We start from the raw sequence: 19088 nt of genomic DNA, 5'->3' as shown, positions 1-19088 counted from the left end.
ATGTGCCACCTATTATGATGAAATAATCAATATCTTGAGTGGGTTACTGTTTGATGGCAGGCAAGAGTATTTATTTCAGATGATTCTTATATCTAAATATGTCATATGACAGCAGTTGATCAAGAGAATCTATATGAAATTGAACAACATGTTATATTTGAATGTAATCAATAACATTTTTTAATGAACCGGCGATTTTCATGTTCGTTATTAGCTAACTACTCGAATCCAACAATATCCAAATTCCAAAAATTTTTCAAAATCGATAATTCGAATTGAAAATTCAAGAAAAAATATTTCATTTTTTGAAAAATGAAAAAAATTTGGAATAAAAAAATCAAAATCAGAGAATTTCAAATGTATAAAGAATAATTATAATAGGAGTGTAGTTATATTATCTATGAATTTTATATCAAACTCTAAAATTCACAAAATATTGAATTAAATTTCATGTTTACAAACAAATTATAATGAAAATCATGTTAAATTTAGTGATAATATATGATATGTTGTCATTATCTTCACAAAAATTAGAAAATTAAAACAGAAATTGTTTAGAAATAGAAAACTTACGCGCTATCGATAGCAGCGGCAACTTCTGCAGCGAACTTTGCCTGTGTCTGGAACTTCTGGCGGAGATCGTCAGCCATTTTAACAACCATTGGCTTGCAGATCTCGATTGGGTTCTTGTTGAACCATTCGATCATTTCTTCAAGTTCTTCGCTTGTCTCAGCTGTTTCCATGACAGCCTCGACCATTGAAGGTAAAATGAAGGATGTAGTAGCGAATAAATTGATAAAGAACTGAGCGTTGTTCTTGAAGAAGTTCCAAGCGTGCTTTCCTACTGTTGGAGCGGTGCAAGCAACTCTGTACATGATGTGCATGTTCTGTCTCTTTGCATTTAAGATGCTGAGTAACATTTCGTCCATTTCCTCGTCTTTAACGAATGTTTGGGCGGCAATGCTGGATCTAGAGACATCTGGGTTCTTAGATTTGATGATTGCATCGATATTGTATTGTCTGCCACCTTCGACGAAAAGATTTCCGCATTTGAGGACAAACAAGAGAACATCCATGTCGAATCCTTCTGGAAGAAGGTAATCGCCACGGGCCATGTATTCCTTGTATAATTTGATACCGTATTCCTTTGCAATTTCGCTGCGATAATTAAATGCGAGTTCTGTAAGAATTTGTGCTCTAAGCTTAGCGGCGAGTAAAGATGTAACGCCTGTGTTGTCCATTCCGACTGTTTTGAGAGCGGATTCGAGGAATCTATGAGCGAATGGGATAATCTTCTCGTGGATGGCTGGGAAGTTGTGGTAGATGCTTGTGAAGACATTGGCGCACTCGATAAGTGGTAATGGCTCCTTTGTGCCTTCGTATGCTTTAAGTAATTCGACGACTTCCTTGTAAGAGACAACACCTGCCTTAGCGCATGCGTGCATATCGTTGAGAGCGGAGAACATGTCGTATGAAGAGACTTTTCCTGCCTTAATTGCTTTGATGAGATTTTCTTGGTGATGACCTTTGAGAAGTGTACGGCAGAAGCTGCGGAGGTTTGTATTGAGCTTGAGCCATTCGTATTCACCCTCAATTTCGAGTTTCATCCTTTCTTCTGTCATGACAATTTTGACTTCTTCGACTTTTCCATCTTTGCGGCCAACGGTTATGAAGAGTGGGACAATCCACTTCTGGCCATCCTTGAGACCGTTGATTGTGAATCTCTTCTGAGTGAGATATCCGTCGTCTTCGAGGGTAATGAGTGGGAAGCCGGCCTGGCGTGTCCAGCAGTCGAAGAATGGCTTCATGTCCTCCTTGAGAACGTCGGAGAAAACTGCTTGGATGTCGTTTGTATCGGCATTCGAGTAAAGGAACTTGTTGTAGTAAACTCTGAGGCAGTCTCTGAATCTGTCGCGTCCAAGGTGGTACATGAGCATCTTGATGAAGACGCCAGCCTTGGAGTATTCGACATCATCAAATGAACCTTCGATTTCGGCTTCGCTGTTGCATGTTGTTTGAATTGGGTGAGTTGTCATTGATTGGTCGACCTCGTAAGCGTATGTATTGTCTGTAAGGAAGAAATTGCCCCAATAATCCCATTCTGGATGGAGATCCTGGAAAATGATGGATGGGAAGATTGTAGCAAAGCCTTCATTGAGCCAGATGCTGTCCCACCACTTTGGTGAAACACAGTCTCCGGCCCATTGGTGAGCAATTTCGTGGCAGTTGACTTCCATGGCACGAATGAAGCCAACTAATGGGGTAAGCTTTGGATGGCCGAGAGAGCAGCTTTCTCTGGCAAGGATAAGTCCGAAATTCTCCATGGCGCCCATAATAAATTCTGGAACAGCGACAACTTGAAGACATGGGAGTGGGAAGTTGACGTGTGTGAAGTCTTCGTACCACTCGACGTATTTGATGCATTCTTCAAGTGCTGCGTCCATGAAAATTCTCAAATTTGGTGTAGCGCCAATTATGACTGGAAGACCACGCTTTGTGGCCCCTTCGACGGTTACGAAGTTGCCAACAGCGATGGCGAAGAGGTATGAGCACATAACTGGTGTTTTAACGAAATGGCAGGTCTTCCACTCGCCATTGACTTCTGATGACTCAACAGGAGTGTTGGAGAACTGCTTGAGCTCGGCTGGTGCGGTCAATGAGAACTTAAATGTTGTCTTGATGCATGGCTCATCAAAACATGGTAAAACTTCACGTGCATGTGTAGATTCGAGCTGTGTGCATGCAGTCGTGTCGTTAATGTAGTAGAAACCTGTGTTCGGACGGTCAAGAGAGCCGATATATTGGATGATTACAGGTGATTCGTTGAGTTTCTCACCAAGAAGGTTAAGACGGTTGTTGGTGCGTTCGAATTTGACTTCAGCACCATTCTGTGTAACACTCTTGATTTCCATTGATGCATCGGCGTGAAGTTCAGCAACCTTTGCATCAGCTTCATTCTTCTTGAAAGTGATTTTAACTTCACCATCAAACTTCTTGCTCTTGATATCAGTCTTGATGTGGAGTTCGTAGTCTGTTGGGACGTAAGCTTGAGAGAGACGGAATGACATTTAAAAAAATAAAAAGAAAAAATTGGTCACTTCAAATTTGTGCGATCAAAAATTTTAGGGATTATGAGAAATCAGAGGAATTTACTTTCCAAGGCCTAACAAAGCTAATCAAGTAAACATTTCTTTGTATAAATGCTCGAATTAAATTGGTTGGAAACAATTATGTTAAATTTGACTAGTTTAACGTTACTAATGAAATTGATGCCCGTATTATTGGTATAGTTCATGATATGAAGCTATGAATCCTATCTAAAATTTTGAAAGTTAATAAAATCATGGATTTGGAACATGATATTTCGTAATTTGAAAGAAAATAAGCTATAAAAATTCATCATTAGATTGAACATTTGAGTTGCTGCAAAAATCATCTATTTCTATATATATCAGAATAACAAGATAATACTACGTTCATCTATTTAGTTAGAATCAATGCTATGTATTTCAAGATGGTCGCGTTTCTTTTCATTCCTAAAATTTTGTATTGTTTATTTTATTTGGATTGATTGACGTTATATCTATGAATATCGAACAAGTTTTGGATAGCTATATGAATTATTGTAGTATAGATCAAAAGAGATTCGTTACTTGGAGAAACTTGAATAAAAATACAGGGTTTTGACTTGAGACAATTTATGATTGAGGAATATGCAATAACATCGCTTCGCTTTACATTAGGCAGAATCCAAATTTGTCAAGATCAAGAATTGCGTCCAGTTGATTAACAATTCTTCCATTCCTCAAAGTAAGATTAAATTTTCTTCTTTATTTTATTTGTTTTAACATAAGCATATATATTGTGGTTCGAAGGATATAAATAAAATTATTGAATACTTTCTGAATTTTTGAAGTTGTCAAAAACGATATCGAATAATTTAAAGTTCTTCCACATATGTAATCACATATTTAAATTTCATAACTTTTCAATAAAATACATTATTGAGAGCAGTTGGACATTTGAATATAAAAATGTGACACTTCTATCGACTATTTTTTTATATTCTTATCAGAAATTAAGGGTGCACACGAGAGGATCATGTAAACTTCAGAATTTAGAACCTTATTTTTAGGCATTATCTTGGCTACCTATTTAGGCTCGAAAAGCAAAAAATATCAAAAAATACAACTTGACTCCATTATGACCCTTTCATGGAGGTAGTTTTTATCCGCTAGTATTTTCCCTTTGAATCTCTTTACAATTCGAAATCAAATTCAAACCTCAATAGAAGAAAGGAAGAATCGACTTACTACGGTTGTAATACGAATAAATACATATATTTAATTATTTTTATTTACATAATAATTGTTTGAAGCTCATATTCCATCAAATTTTTAAATAAAAACATTAAAATGTTGAAAATGTTCATATATTTTAATAGGGTTTTGGCATTTTATTGAGGAATTACAACATACATAGTCGAACTGAACTTGATATTTTGAAATTTAAATTATTTATCAAAATTAAAATTTAACTTGAAATTTATAATTATTTAGTCATATTTTGCATAATTCTAAGTAGATTTTGTAAAAAATCAAGAAAGAAAAATTTTAACGTGCTTTATTTTTTCTTTTTTATAATAATACATATTATTATATAATTAACATATTCATAATGTTTCACCCTTTCAAAAATATAATCCTCCTCCTCTCAAATAAACGTACATATGGGTGGCCTCTTTTTTCAAAAAATTAAAATTTGAAATTTTGGGCTCAAATATTAGAGATTTTTTCAACCTTCAACGATATATGTTGTCTATATCAGACCTCCTTTCTTTTTGATACTTAACATTGTTCCTAAATCTTAGCCGTTAAGGCTGTTCTGAAAATATTTTTTTTTTCGAAAAAATTCGAAAAAAATTCTTAAAATTCAAAAATCCCTTAATTCCTGAGGATTTTGGAAAAAAGTTTTTACATGAACATGTGTATATTATATGAAGTATATTGATAAGGTAAAAATCAAATTTTATTGCATATTCATCGAGAAAATAAACTAACGAATCCCTCAAAATTGAGAGGGTAATCCTCCTCCTCTCAAATAAACGTACATACGGGTGCACCCTTAATAAAATGGATTCTGGTCTGTTAGAAACCGATTCAGGAACAATTGATACATCAAATCTCTCGCCAGAGCAGATCAAGTATCTAGAGGAGAAAAAGAAGAACCAAAACCAGATTAAAATCCCTAAAAATCGTTCACGCGATTTACCACCAACTCAAATGCCTACTCAATCACCATTCATGCAACCACAACCACAACAACAACAATTGTTTGGTAATTACCAGCAGCCACAACCACAAGCGCAGTCGGCTTTCGCTAATTTCCAACAGCAAAAGCCACAACAGCAGCCAAACTTCTTTGGATCTGCTCCTCAGCAGCAATCACAACCATTCCAGCAGCAACAGCAGCAGCCAACCTTTGATCTTCTTGGTCCACCAGCATCTTCTTCTTCATCAGCACCTAAACAGCAACAAGCGCAATTTGAAGACTTTTCCAACATGAGTATGCAACCAAAGCCTCAAACTCAGCAACAAAACAAACCAAACCAGACTCAGAATCAACCAAAGCCAAAGGCTAACTATGGCAATGATTTAGTTGATCTTGATAATCTTGGACACTCAAAGAAGACTCAATACGGCAAAGCAGTACGTTTATAAAACTGTAATTTATTATGAAAATTTATTTTCAATTTTAATCTAGTTAATTCAATAAAAATTCATCAACAATAAGACTAAGTATAAGTTCTGTTGATAACAAGATAGAATGACTCATATAAAAAATTTCCACATTCGTTATCTTCTTCTATTTCACTTATGCTCCATGAAATCATAATTCTGTTAGGAGCACATCTAAGTTATGTCAATAAATTAAAATTATTTTAGATCAAATAATTCTTTCAATGTTTTTCAGCGAATTTGACAAAAAATTTGTTTCAATGTTTTAGTTAGCTTAGTTAGGATCAAAAATTGAAACAAACAAGTCAAATTCAGCATGAAATTTTTCATCATTTGATTCTTCGTTGATATTTTCTAAAATTTCTATTATATCATGCTCGTTAATGAAATCTAATGTAACTTGCGCTCCATCTATATCCATTTTGGTTTTCAATAACAAAATTAATGAATTTGCAATTTCAACAGAAAAATCAGATAATTCTATATATTCTAATAACTCATCTATAAGACCAGCATCAATCATTTCTAATCTAGCAGCAGAATCGCAATAAATGGCAAAAGCTGTCATTATATAAATAATTTCAAGCTTAATTTTGGAAGAATATGATTCAATATTCGTTAATAAGTCAAGAGAAAAGACCTCGTAAAATTTGGCTGCAAGTTCACTATGATTAAAAATTAATTTTCCTATAGCAAAGAATGCAGTCTGTTGTATATCAACATCTGAATTTGCACAAAGATTAACAAGTTGGTTAATATCTATCTTGTCAACAGACAAAGAAGAAGCAGCTAAAACATTAAGTGCAGGAATAATTAAGTCATCTGGAATTTGGAACATGTTATGATTGATATAATATCCGAACTGATATTTAGAATCAAGATCTTTAAAGTTTTCGTTTTCTGAAATTAAATCTAATAAATTGAAGAAATCTGTCATATGTGGATGTGTCAGATCTAAAAATCTTAATCCATCGTTAATAATCATACCTAAAGTTTCGAAATATTCTTCAATTGGCATGATATTGATTACTCTTTCAATAAATCTGATGATTAAATTGCTCATTAATGATTCATTGTAACGATCTGTTGCAGCAGAACGTGATATTGCTAGAGATGCTTCGACTAAAGTTTCTTTTGGAATATTTGCAAAGTAATTTATTGAAAAGTCCGAATTTTTGTCCATAATTATAAGAAGAATCTTGAACACGTAATTTGTCTTATTTATTCTATTCTTAATAATGAAATCAAATAATAATTGCATATCTTCTGGAGAGAAATAATCGCGATAATATGGTTGTTTAGATGCAAAAATATTCACTAGTAATGTTAATGCACTTGTTTCTAATTGACTATCACCTGATGTTGCAATTGTGAGGATAATAGATGGTAATTTATAAGTTCCGAAAGATTCATCAATTTCAACAGTATTTACAAACATGGATGCTAACATATTTATTGTTTTTTCTAATTCATATCGATCATTTTTATTGAAATATTGCTTTAAATCCGAAAAAAGACTATTGATGTTGTGCACACTGAAGCAAACAACCGATGAAGATTGCGTTTTGCTAGTAATAACTAGAGATTCATCCTCTTTTTTGTATTCCATGTTTCCAAATTCAATTCAATAAAAGGAAAATCAGTTTACAAAATAAAAATTTATCAAAATCTAATTACATTATCTATTTTAATGAGAGCAAAAATTTTACTAAAATCGTTAGAAAATTTTGAAAAGATTTTTTTTAAATCTTCAAATTTTGCAAACTGTAGGCCCACGGATCACAAAACCACGTTTAGTACGCGACTATCCTAAGTCCCCGCGCTATGCAGGTGATTTGGTTAATACAGTCAAACAACAACAAGAAAATTTTGAGATTCATGAGCAATTAATTACGCAACACAACGCAATTGAGAATAAAAACAACGAAATATCTCGAAGCATTCAAGAAAGCGAGCTTTTACTTCAACATTTGCAAAATAAAATCAGTAAATATCGACCGAAATACGAGCGACTAAGGCATGAACATAGAAATGCAAGACACTACCTCAGAAAACTAAGATATCGGCTAGCTCCAGAAACCAGACAACAAGCTCTATTCAATTTAAATTCAGAAATTAATCAAATTTCTCAAGAGATCAATACTTTGGAAAACAACACTCAAAACTACTCTAAGAAGATACAAGAAGAAGGCACTTATATTGTTAACATTCGCAACATGAATTCATTATCAAAGGAATTAATCTCGATGAACAAAGAATTGACCATGGAATCTTTTAGGCTGATAGGAATTATTAAGAACTCACATATCAAAATCAGTAATAAGTTTATGTTGTACTTGACTTCATTCAAAAGAAAGATAAAATCATCTTATTCGCAGCGTGGCTCGGTCCTCAATGAAACAGATGATCGTTCCAACCTTCACGAAGAGATGTTTCAAGAATACGATAATAAAGTTCAAAAAGTTTTGCCAATTTTTGGAGAAATGGATGCTATTTTCAATCACGCAAGGGTTCTATCGCCACATGTACAGTCAAGACCTAATGGAAGTCCATCAAAAATAATTATTAATACAAAATCAGTTGAAAACCAATCAAATACGAACAAAGAGACAGACCAAATGAATGATCTTGTATTTGCCAAGTATCCAGCCTTCCAAAACTCAAGAATTAATTCTGGATATAATAATTTGTTCAAAACAGAAGAAAATACAAAGAAAGAAGAAGAAAAAGCCATAGAAGATAAGAACAATGAAGATGAAATACCAAAACCAACAGGATTCTCAAATCTTGTCAAATTCCGAAATGAATACATTGAACAAACGAACAAAAACAAGTCAGTCAGCTTTGCACCAATGCCTCCATCTCATTATGGCAACAGAACTTCAATTCACTCTCCAAGATTGAAGAAATTACCAGATCTCAAGCCAGTTCCAGAAGATCCAAACGGGGCAGTCACTAAACCACCTACAATCAAAAGAAGTCCTCGTAGGTATTACGCGAAGAAGAAATTTTCTGATAATATTGAAGACGAATTTAATTCGATCCAAAAAGACATGCAAGACAACGAACTTGATGAAACACCTTTGGATTTGGCCGAATTCGTTGTTTATAATCCAAAAAGTGAACAATTTGAAAATACAATTCCAAATCAAGAAGAAAATGAAAAAATTGATACACAAAGCTTCTTCGTTAAACAGAATAGAGATATAGAACACAAGAACCAGAGATACTCCAATCCATTTGAAGACTATATCAATCAAACAAATAAAATTGTCTATAGAAATCAGAAGAAACAAGAAAACAACAAATCATCAGAAAAAATCAACTTAGATCAAGTGGATGATGAAGATACACCGAATTTAAGTTCCAAATTCACAAGTAGTGGAAAACTTAAATCAAAAGCAGCTCTTGCAATTGAGAAACAACTTGAATCTCTTGAGAAAACAAATAACAACGAAAGAGACACAGTTAAATCATTTGTTGTTACAGAAAATGGAGTGATTATCACTGTTATTCATGATAAAAATGATGAAAAAACACAGAGAATTCTCAAGGAACATTCTACTGATTCAACAATTATTTCTCCAAGAAGAAATAACAAAGAATTATATAGAAACAACTCAATACAAACTTCTGAATCTATTTTATCTGGAAATTTCGTTTATTTCGATAACAAATCATCAGTTTCTGGTGAAAAATCTGTTGATAACTCATTAATTACAAAGAATACAACAGATTTAAATAATAATGAATCAATTAATGATAAACAAATTGAAGAAAATCAGAAGTTATCAGAAGAAATTCAAAATTATCTTGAAAATAACAAAGAAATGATTGAAAATGAACAAATTTCATCTAAATCAAATCAAAAGAAATATTCAACCATTTCTACAGATAGTACTGATTTAGCTCGTGGTGATTATGATGCTATTTTATTAGTTGCAAATCATCAAACAAGAAAAGATTCCAACAAATTAATAAATGATGAAAGAATTTCTAACAAACAAAATGATTTATTGGTTAACAACAAAGAAGAAAATGAAACATATAAATCAATTAACAGAACACAAGAATTAGTCTCTTCTAACAAAGATAATTCAAACATCATTGATAATAGAGAAGAAAATGAATCAATGAAATCAAATGAGAAAGAAATTTCTTCTTTATCAAACAAAGAAAAGAGTTCTATTTCAAACAAATTAACAGAGAATATTGAGTCAAAATCACATGATAAAGAAATCTCTAAATCAGTTAATCAAGAAGAGAATGATATTTCTAATAAATCGGTAGAAAAAACTTTAGAAGAGAATGAAATCAATAAAGAAGAGAAATCAAACAAATCAGTTGATAAGAAATTACAAAAGAATGAAATTTCTAATTCAGTCAATAAAGAAGAGAAACCTTCAAATAACAAGTTACAAAAGAAAGAAAGCATTGATTCTGAAGAAGTTAACGAATCTGTTGTTAATAAAGAAGAAAAAGATATTTCTAACAAATCAGTTGATTCCAATTCAGTAAAGAAAGAAGAGAATTCAACTAAATCAGTTGATAAGAAATTACGAGAGAATGAAATCTCTAATTCAGTCAACAAAGAAGAAAATGTCATAACAAATCAATCTTCAGACGACAAGTTACAACAGAAAGAAAGTATTGATTCTAAAGAAGTTAATGAGTCTGTTATTAATAAAGAAGAAAAAGATATTTCAAATAAATCAGTTGATTCCAATTTAGTAGAAAAAGAAAAGAATTCAACTAAATCAGTTGAAAAGAAATCACAAGAAGAAGATATCTCTAATTCCGTCAACAAAAAAGAGAATGATATTTCTAACAACAAATTAAATGAAAAAGTTGTTGAATCTCAAGAAATTAACAAATCAAATAATAGAAATGAATCAATTGTTAATGAAGTAGAAAAAGATGTTTCAAAGTCAGTTAAAGAAGAAAGTATCAATAAACAAAAAGATTTGTTGTCTAAGAATGAACAAAATTCTGTTGAAGAAAACAAACTCAATGATGAATCAAAGTCATCAATCAAAGGATCAAATCAATCTAAATCTGTTGATGAAAGAAATGACGAAATCAACAAAGAACTGAATGAATTAAATGAAAACACAAAGAAATCAACAAATGAAGAAGAAATATCTAAATCAGTTGAAGAATCAAACAACAAACTCAACAATGAAGAGAAATCAATTGATAATCACAGAGAAGAAACAATTGCTAAATCAATTGAAGACAAACAAGTTAAAAACAAATCAGTTGATGAAAATCAAATCAATTCCAATAATAAATCAATTGATGAAAACAATATTGTTGGAATTGTTGTTGTTTCACATAAAGATAAATCAAAAGAAGAAAACAAATTAACTGATATCAATAACAAAGAAGAAAAAGTTACAAAAGATATCAAAGAAAACGAGAAATCAATTGTTGATAAAGAAAAGTCAATCAAAGAAAATAATTCTTCAGTTAAAAATGTCAAAGATAAAGAAAAATTAGAAGAACAAATTTCTAAATCTAAAGAAGAAAACAAGTCAATCAATAACAAAAATGAATCCATTGATGAAGAAAACAAATATTCAAATCAAACAGAATCAGTTCAAAACATCAAAGAAGAGAATTCCAAATCAAAAGAACTCAAAGAAGATGAAAAATCAATTTTATCAGATGAACAAATTTCTAAATCTAAAGAAGAAATCTCTAAATCTTCCAAAGAAAATACAAAATCAATCAGTAATAATGATGAAAAAGAGAAATTAATCAACAACTCTAAATCAATTGAAGAAGTAAACAACAAACATAATGAAAAATCTTTGATTGAAGAACAAAAATCAAACAAATTTTCAAATCAAAAACTCAAAGAAGAAGAGAAATCAACAAAAGAACATAAATCAATTGACGAAGAAAACAAATCAATTAACAACTCTAAAGAGATAAATTCATTTAATGAAGAAAACAATAAATCTTCAAAGCAAATAGAATCAATTCAAGAAATCAAAGATAAAGAGAATTCCAAGTCTGTAAATGTACTAAAAGAAGAAGAAAGAATCTCTAAATCTAAAGATAATTCAATCAACAATTCTAAAGAAGAGAAATCAATTGTTGAAGAAGAAAATAGAAACAATAAATCTTCATATCAATCTAAATCAGTTGACAATCTCAAAGAAGAAAATATCAAATCTTCAATTTTAGCAGAAGAACAAATATCAAAATCATCTAAAGACAATAAATCAATTAATAACAACAAACATGATGAAAAATCATTGAATAAAGAAGAGAAAATAATCAACAATTCTAAAGAAAACAAAGAAATTGAAGAAGAACGCCGTAGTTCAAACAAGAGAAACAAATCATTAGATGTAGAAAACAAAGAGAAAATAAACATTGTCACAGAGGAAGAAAACAGAGAAGAAGAAGTCAAAACAACACAAAGAAGAAGGAGAAGATCAAAATCAATGACAAACATTCACATTCCTGTTTCAAAGTCATTTGATATGAAAGATGACAACAAAAAGAGTCGAAAAGGAAAACGCCACAAACAGCAGCAAACAGTTATCTGCGATGACGGTCAATACGTTCTCATCTACGGTGAATCAGGCAGTGTTTCTCCTGTTTCGCCTCCTCCAAAACCACTCAGATTGAAAATGCCAAACAATTTCGATGTCGACGAATTTGAATCATTCACAGATGAATACGGCGAACACAAGAAGCGCAGGAAAAAAAGATACAACGTCATCACTGACTCAGATACACAAGATGACTTCCCTTCAGCGTATTTCGCCAAAAATTACGATGACGATTATTACGACGATAACGATTATTATGATTACAACAGTCAAAGTTTGAGTGATGATATTTACATCGGGGAAAGTTTCTCTATGTCGACCACTACAGGGTTCAATGACTTCGTATTGACACCACACAGACATAAGAAGACTCACGTGATGTATAGACAAGCAATGACTGCTCCTGGCGGAAAAAGATTTGAAAATGAGTTCAAAGAACAGATCGATGAAGACTCTCATGATAGTAACAAGACACATAAGTCTATGAAGAATATATATCAGGACCAAACAATCAGTAATTCTGACTTCAAAAAGAGTGATAAAGATGATTCAAGTCAACAGAAGACAAACAACGCTTATAAACTTGTTAATGATGAACACATAACAACACCAATAGATAATATTGATGTTAATCATGAAATTGAAGCAAATTCAATTTTGATGAAAGAAAATCAAGCCAAAAACATAGAAAATATTGAGAAAAACAATAATTCAATAAATGAAAACACACAAAACAATGAAAAAATCAATAATTCTCAATATGAAAATAAAATTGACTCAATTAACAATGAAGAAGCATCAAAGAAAGACAAACACTCACACAGAAGACATAAATCATCAATTCTTTCAAAAGATCTAAATAATGATGAAGAAAACAACAGAAATAATCATTCAGAATATGAATATTATGATGACAATGATGAATTTGAGTATTCTGATTATTATGCGTATTATTACATCACAGATGATGAAAATGATGATGATTATACGAGGTATCAGAAACTCACGAAGAAAATGAACCATCCTAGAATAGCAATTCGAAAGGAAAGACCGAATATTAAATTAATGAGAGAATCCGGCATAAAAATCCTCAAAAACAGAGTCCATCTCTCAAAAGAAGACAAAGAGAAGTTAAAACAAGATCCAAATTATCTTCCCAAAGTTAAAATTTTCAAGAAATTAAAAGCACCTTCATTACAAGAAGGAATTCGAATTGAAAAGACCTCAGAATATTTGAAACCACAAGATTTCATACCAGAAATGGCATTGCAAGCCAAGAAAGAATACTCTGATTATACAGATTCTCAACCAGAAAACTTAAATCAAGAAAATTTGATACAAGAAAATAACAACAATAAGAAAATGAATGAAGATGATTTATTCCAGAAAATACTCATGAGAAAAGTTATGTCGAGAAAATTATTAAATACCAAACTGAAAATGCAGATTAACGATGATATAGCAGCCAACCAAGCCTTGGATGAAGATCTAGAAGACCTTGATGCTCATTACAAACTTTTAGATTTCGAATACAAGAAGAAATTGAGAGAAAACAAAAACATCGACAGTTTTTTGTTTTCTATCAGAGTTCCAACGAAAGAAATTGGTATAAACACTGACTATGATAACAAGTCAATCTCTGAGAAGCAGAACATCATTGAATCCAACAATTACCAAATCATTTCTCTCAGAGAAAATGGTCCGAGAATCATCGCAAGCAAAGAAATAATTGAAAACAGGAATAAAATGCTTTTGTCGCAGAAAGAAGAGATAAAAGCACTGGATCAGAAAATAGAACACTTGGAATTCTCTATACCTCCTATGAGAGAAAGAGCAAACATAGTAAGCCCACAGAAAAGAATGAGATTAAATGTAGAAAGTGAAGTAGAAAGAGTCAAAAAACTTGTCAAAGAAATGGATTCTCAAATCGAAAACCTCATAGATATTGACAGATTAACCAGAGGAAAAGTAGAAGATTTGAGGTATTTCATCGACGAGAAGAACAAACAACTCTCTGAAGCACAAAGAAGAGGAAAACCTGATGGTCTCAAACTCATCAAAAATTTGGAAATTATTAAAAATAACGAACAAATTTTACAAAATAAATTGAAAGGTTTGACGATAGAAAATGAGGTCTTGTCACAGATGAAGACAGGAGAAGAAGAGAGATCTAAAGAATCAGCACAGATAAGAGAAGAAATCGCTGAAATGAGCAAAAATTTGAGAAAATTGATGCAGGAAGTCAAAGAAAAGTTTGAACTTGAACAATTGACTGAATTAATTGTTCCTGAAGAGTTGGAATCAATACAAAAAGAAAAGAACAAAGTTAATGACGAAATATCAACAACTGATAGAGAAATTAAGAATTTGAAGAGAAAAATTTCGCAGCTGACGAAAGCTTTTTCGTCTATGAACTTAACTATTCCAGATACACCTTATTAACCATGTTATTTATGTATACAATCTATTGTTTAATAGATAATATTATGTTTTTTATTTGTAAATTTTATTTTTCGTTTGAATCTATTTCTATTTTTCTTATGAGATTATGTAATACCTGATACATTTAGGCTATATTTTGTGGCAACCAATTAGTTATGCATTTTGCTATACTGATAATATTTCCATTCAGAATTTGATGGACAAACAACACTTTATTTTGCAGCAACAAGAAAAATTATTTCGCTTTATTTCACTCATAAATGGATAACAGACAAGTCACTACAGGCAAATGATACACAATTTCAACCATTAAATCATTCGAAAATGGTTCTTAAGAACAGAACAGACATTGATCAATACTGCATTATATCAAATTGAGATGAATTTATCCCATCTAATTCCTTTCAAAGATAAAAGAATACATTAAATGATTGACTTGTTGGTTTTTTCATTTTCATTCCTGCATATTTATCTCAATATAGTGTAGCAACGATGTAACATTACTATTTTTCTTCAGTTAAGATAGAATAATCCTTAAAAACTTTCAATAAAAATCAATATATCTTATACAATGAAAATTTAAAAGAAATGTTACTGGTTTTCGTTAATAAATATTCATAAATACCCCACTTAATTTGAAACCCTCAATTACATTTAGAACAATGGAATCAAATTGATCTTCGAAAATGAAAAAATTTCCATTTTTCCTGGGAAATTAAAGCAATATATTTCTTTTCCCATACTTCATATGAAACACATCATCAAATAGTTTTCTATTGTCGCAGGAATAAACGTGTAAATTTTTGATAAAGCTATCTTTTCAATTTTTGTGAGAATTTTTATATGCTAGTTATTCTCATATTTGTGTATTGTAGAATAATATTTTTCTCCAATAGAATGAAAAATAACCGTTTCAAAAAAACGTGAAAAAACAAAACTGTTGTTTGACATTCAAAACTCCTTGATCGAAAAGGTTCAATGACACAATCTATAACCATTTTCCAAAATATTGGTTTTGAAAGAAAGGTAAAATTTCAAAGAACTTGTACGAAAAATTATGATTAACCCTGGGGAGAGATTCGATGCGTTCACATCCAATCGTCTCGCAAAGAAGGAAACGGGGTTGCATATGAACTTTCGTCAAGTTACACTTTAGGGCCGAAAACTCATGCATTGTTTACTTTTTTCCACTTGCTGAACAGATCTGTCACTAGCACTCCCTGGCTTTTCTATATATCATTGTTTTTCACGTTCATTCAAGTTTGGGCGGCCGCTTTAGAACCTTACAATTCATATATTTGGCAAACAGACGACGAAAATCTGAAAATATTTCTTCAAGTCTTAACAATCGTGATACGATATGTACCAAACAATACAAGTGAATTAGCAGAATTCATTGTTTTTGCAGTTGCAGCAATTTGTACAATTGCGCACTTTATTTTGTTCATAGTAATAGTATTTATGCTTAAAGCACAGAAAAATACAGTCAAACAACTTAATTACTTCTTCATTTACAGCTTTTTAATTTATCCATTATTTAGAAGTTGTTTTATTACAGTTACAGCCAACTTTTTACGCGCTATATTTGATGAACCATCGGTTGGAACCTTCTTTGTATCAGCAATTGCTCTTGTTGTCCTTGGATTAATGATTTTTATGGTAAGATTGTGCGCATTTGCAACAGGATCATCACCATCACCAAATATATCGAATCTCATAGCAATATGGGCACCAAATACATGGGAAAGTGTGTTTTTTGATGTAATTATCGTAATAGGATTTTTAATCATCGAATTAGAAAGTACAGCAAAGAAATTATTGATCAGTATATTATTAATCGTCCGATTCGTCATATTAATTACATTAGTTTTTCTTCATATAGATAAAATTTATTATATTCGCTTCAGCGCTTATCAATTTGTCAGCTGCATGTTCCTTACCTTCGATATATACATGATTGTTCTCATAATTTTGTCATTTAAGCCCGGACTTATCCCATTTGCCGGAATAATTTCGATTTGGCTACTTATTCCTCTATTTTGCTACATAGGATTGAAGATTCGATGCATGCATATATCTAAGACACTTCTAAAGAAACTGAAAAGTGTTGATAAACCGGAAGTTATGCCGAAACAAGGAACAAAAGCAGAAGAAGAAATGTTTTCGGACATTTATTCGGAGATGGACTTCAAAACATCGAAGATCGCACTCATGGCCGTAAGAACTGCTTGCTACTGGAGCTTGGATTGCTTTGCGGACTGTTCTTTGTTGAAATACGTAATTCATACTTTTCCAGATTTGCAGTTTCAGATGCTTTATATGGCATTTCTTATACCTGATAACATAGGATACTTGAAGACATTGATAGATTCTTTCTTGTCTAAGCAAAATCCCAGTTTTTTGCAGGCGGCAATTTTATATCAACTTTTGACTTCAATCCAAGAGTCGTCAAATGAAGGATGTCAAGCAATATCACGAGAAATATCCAAACAAACGCTCGCAAGTATAAAATGCGAGCAAGTTTTGTCAAAATTTTGGTCTGGATGCTACAAAGGTGACATTTCTCAAATGGCGAGGTCAGCGTTTACTTTACATCAGAATTTGAAGGAGCTTTCGGATAATTGGAAGCAGTTAGTCATAAGATATCCTTATTCCACGCCAATTATCAAGGAATACATAAAATATTTGGTTGGCGTTGGAACACAACATCGAATTGCAGAGTCAATCCTTAAGATTCACCCCAAACTTATGGATAATGTCCAATCAAATAATTCTCCTGACGCAAACGAAATAAATGAGTCTATTTTGCACCAAAGCGTTGAAGATGCTGTTGATAGAAGACCAATTATTTCACTCCATAGGGCTAGAGTGTTCATTTTTATTACTGTTTTCCTCGCATTTCTGTTTATCATATGCGCTATCGTTCTAGCCTTTATATTTATTAATATCAGCTATGGAATGAGTAATTATCTGTACTATTCTGATACAACTTGCAGTTTAATTGTTCATTCTCCAAATTTATTACAAAAAATCATTGTTTCAGGAACTCCTGGCAGAAAATCCTTCTTTAATCATGCTAAAACCCTTGATACTTCAATCACTGGCCTCCTTTCTTCAATGCCGTCAGGAATTTTGAAAAATAATACTGAATTAAGTGAAGATTTGTACAGCCAAGTTAATAAATACAATGTATCATCCCAGTCTGGCCTAGTGAAAGCACTCAGACTTTATTCTTACTACGCAAGATCGGTTCCATTTGTTCCGGATAACGATACATTGGTTTTTCTGATGTCGAAAAATACATTCGGCATTGCCTATTCAGTTTTCTTGGCTTCTGATGCTGAATTGTCTTCAATTCAAAATATCATCTCAAAAGTTAAGAAGTATATACCAATTTACTATGGTGTAATATGGGGTGTTATGCTTATAATTATGATTCCTTTCGTTTTTAATGCTCTACAGAACGTCAAATCGGAATTAAAGTACATATTCAACCTTTACCTTACAATTCCTCGCTCAGTGATCACAGAATTCATGGATCCGGACTCCAAGAATAAGAAAGGAAAGACAGGATTACCAATAACTAATAATTTGCTTGATCTGGATCAAAATGACGTAAATAACCAAGCAACTGTGAGCGAAAATGAGAACAAGGCTGCAGAAAACCTTAAATTACTCGTCCATGATCAGTCAACGACTCAATCTGTTTTACCAAACAATTTTCAGATCAAAGTATGGATAATTCTTACTAGTGTGACATTTACATTACTTATAGGTGCTACAATTGAGGTTTCTTTGTTTACTTCTTTTGTAAATGAAATGATGGTCGAATTCAAGACATTACAGATACTTTCCAGGAGAATCATCGGCTGCTCTGTTGCTTTACAAGGTATTGTTTCTAATTTTTCGGACTTTCCAAGAGATTTTTGCGAAAGTTTATTAAATTCTGCGAAAAAACAGAATTCTCAGCTACTTTTGGCAATCGACCAAAAAGAAGTCTCTCAAAAGTTCCTTACTTACCAGCCAGTTTATGATTTTGTCCATGCAAACAAGTGCAATGATACAACAAACGTCAGCTGTTGGTCGTATGCGAATATAATGGATTCATTCTTAATATTCGCAACCCAGGCATATAATAATTCCATTTCCGATGACAATTTCTTCAAATGGACGGTATTATATAACGATTACTTGTATCCTGAGTCTTATCAGCTTCATAAGATTGGATATGACTTTATTATCAAGCAATTTAAGACAGAAAGACTGATTTTGTTGTGAATATTCTTTTTATTTGTTGGAATTGTTGCTTTAGTTGCTTTTGTATTCTTATCACCTACTATTA

At 31.9% G+C, this 19088-nt stretch overlaps 5 protein-coding genes across 5 annotated transcripts, besides 1 other annotated feature; 3 read left to right on the top strand and 2 right to left on the bottom strand.

Annotated features, from left to right (window-relative positions):
• Nucleotides 1-569: 569 nt before the first annotated feature.
• On the bottom strand, nt 570-3072 carry TVAGG3_0313720 (protease M1 zinc metalloprotease family; the record flags this gene model as incomplete). The annotated part of the gene is made up of 1 exon (XM_001308806.2): nt 570-3068. The coding sequence occupies one exon, from the start codon at nt 3066-3068 to the stop codon at nt 570-572; it is 2499 nt and encodes an 832-aa protein (XP_001308807.1).
• A 1010-nt stretch (nt 3073-4082) lies between these two features.
• Nucleotides 4083-5124: a mobile genetic element.
• An 8-nt stretch (nt 5125-5132) lies between these two features.
• Nucleotides 5133-5739, top strand: TVAGG3_0313700 (uncharacterized protein; the record flags this gene model as incomplete). Its single annotated transcript, XM_001308807.2, has 1 exon — nt 5133-5720. One exon carries the CDS (start codon nt 5133-5135, stop codon nt 5718-5720), a length of 588 nt encoding a protein of 195 aa, XP_001308808.1.
• Nucleotides 5740-5794: 55 nt separating this feature from the next.
• TVAGG3_0313690 (armadillo (ARM) repeat-containing protein family) lies at nt 5795-7377 on the bottom strand (the record flags this gene model as incomplete). The annotated part of the gene is made up of 1 exon (XM_001308808.1): nt 6013-7188. One exon carries the CDS (start codon nt 7186-7188, stop codon nt 6013-6015), a length of 1176 nt encoding a protein of 391 aa, XP_001308809.1.
• A 120-nt stretch (nt 7378-7497) lies between these two features.
• On the top strand, nt 7498-14827 carry TVAGG3_0313680 (uncharacterized protein; the record flags this gene model as incomplete). The annotated part of the gene is made up of 1 exon (XM_001308809.1): nt 7955-14746. One exon carries the CDS (start codon nt 7955-7957, stop codon nt 14744-14746), a length of 6792 nt encoding a protein of 2263 aa, XP_001308810.1.
• Nucleotides 14828-16207: 1380 nt separating this feature from the next.
• TVAGG3_0313670 (uncharacterized protein) lies at nt 16208-19024 on the top strand (the record flags this gene model as incomplete). The annotated part of the gene is made up of 1 exon (XM_001308810.1): nt 16208-19024. One exon carries the CDS (start codon nt 16208-16210, stop codon nt 19022-19024), a length of 2817 nt encoding a protein of 938 aa, XP_001308811.1.
• Between the last annotated feature and the right edge of the window lie 64 nt (nt 19025-19088).

Source organism: Trichomonas vaginalis, chromosome V (assembly GCF_026262505.1).
Source record: "Trichomonas vaginalis G3 chromosome V, whole genome shotgun sequence".
In the NCBI taxonomy this organism is placed as follows: domain Eukaryota; phylum Parabasalia; order Trichomonadida; family Trichomonadidae; genus Trichomonas; species Trichomonas vaginalis.
This window is presented reverse-complemented; position numbering and strand designations above follow the sequence as displayed.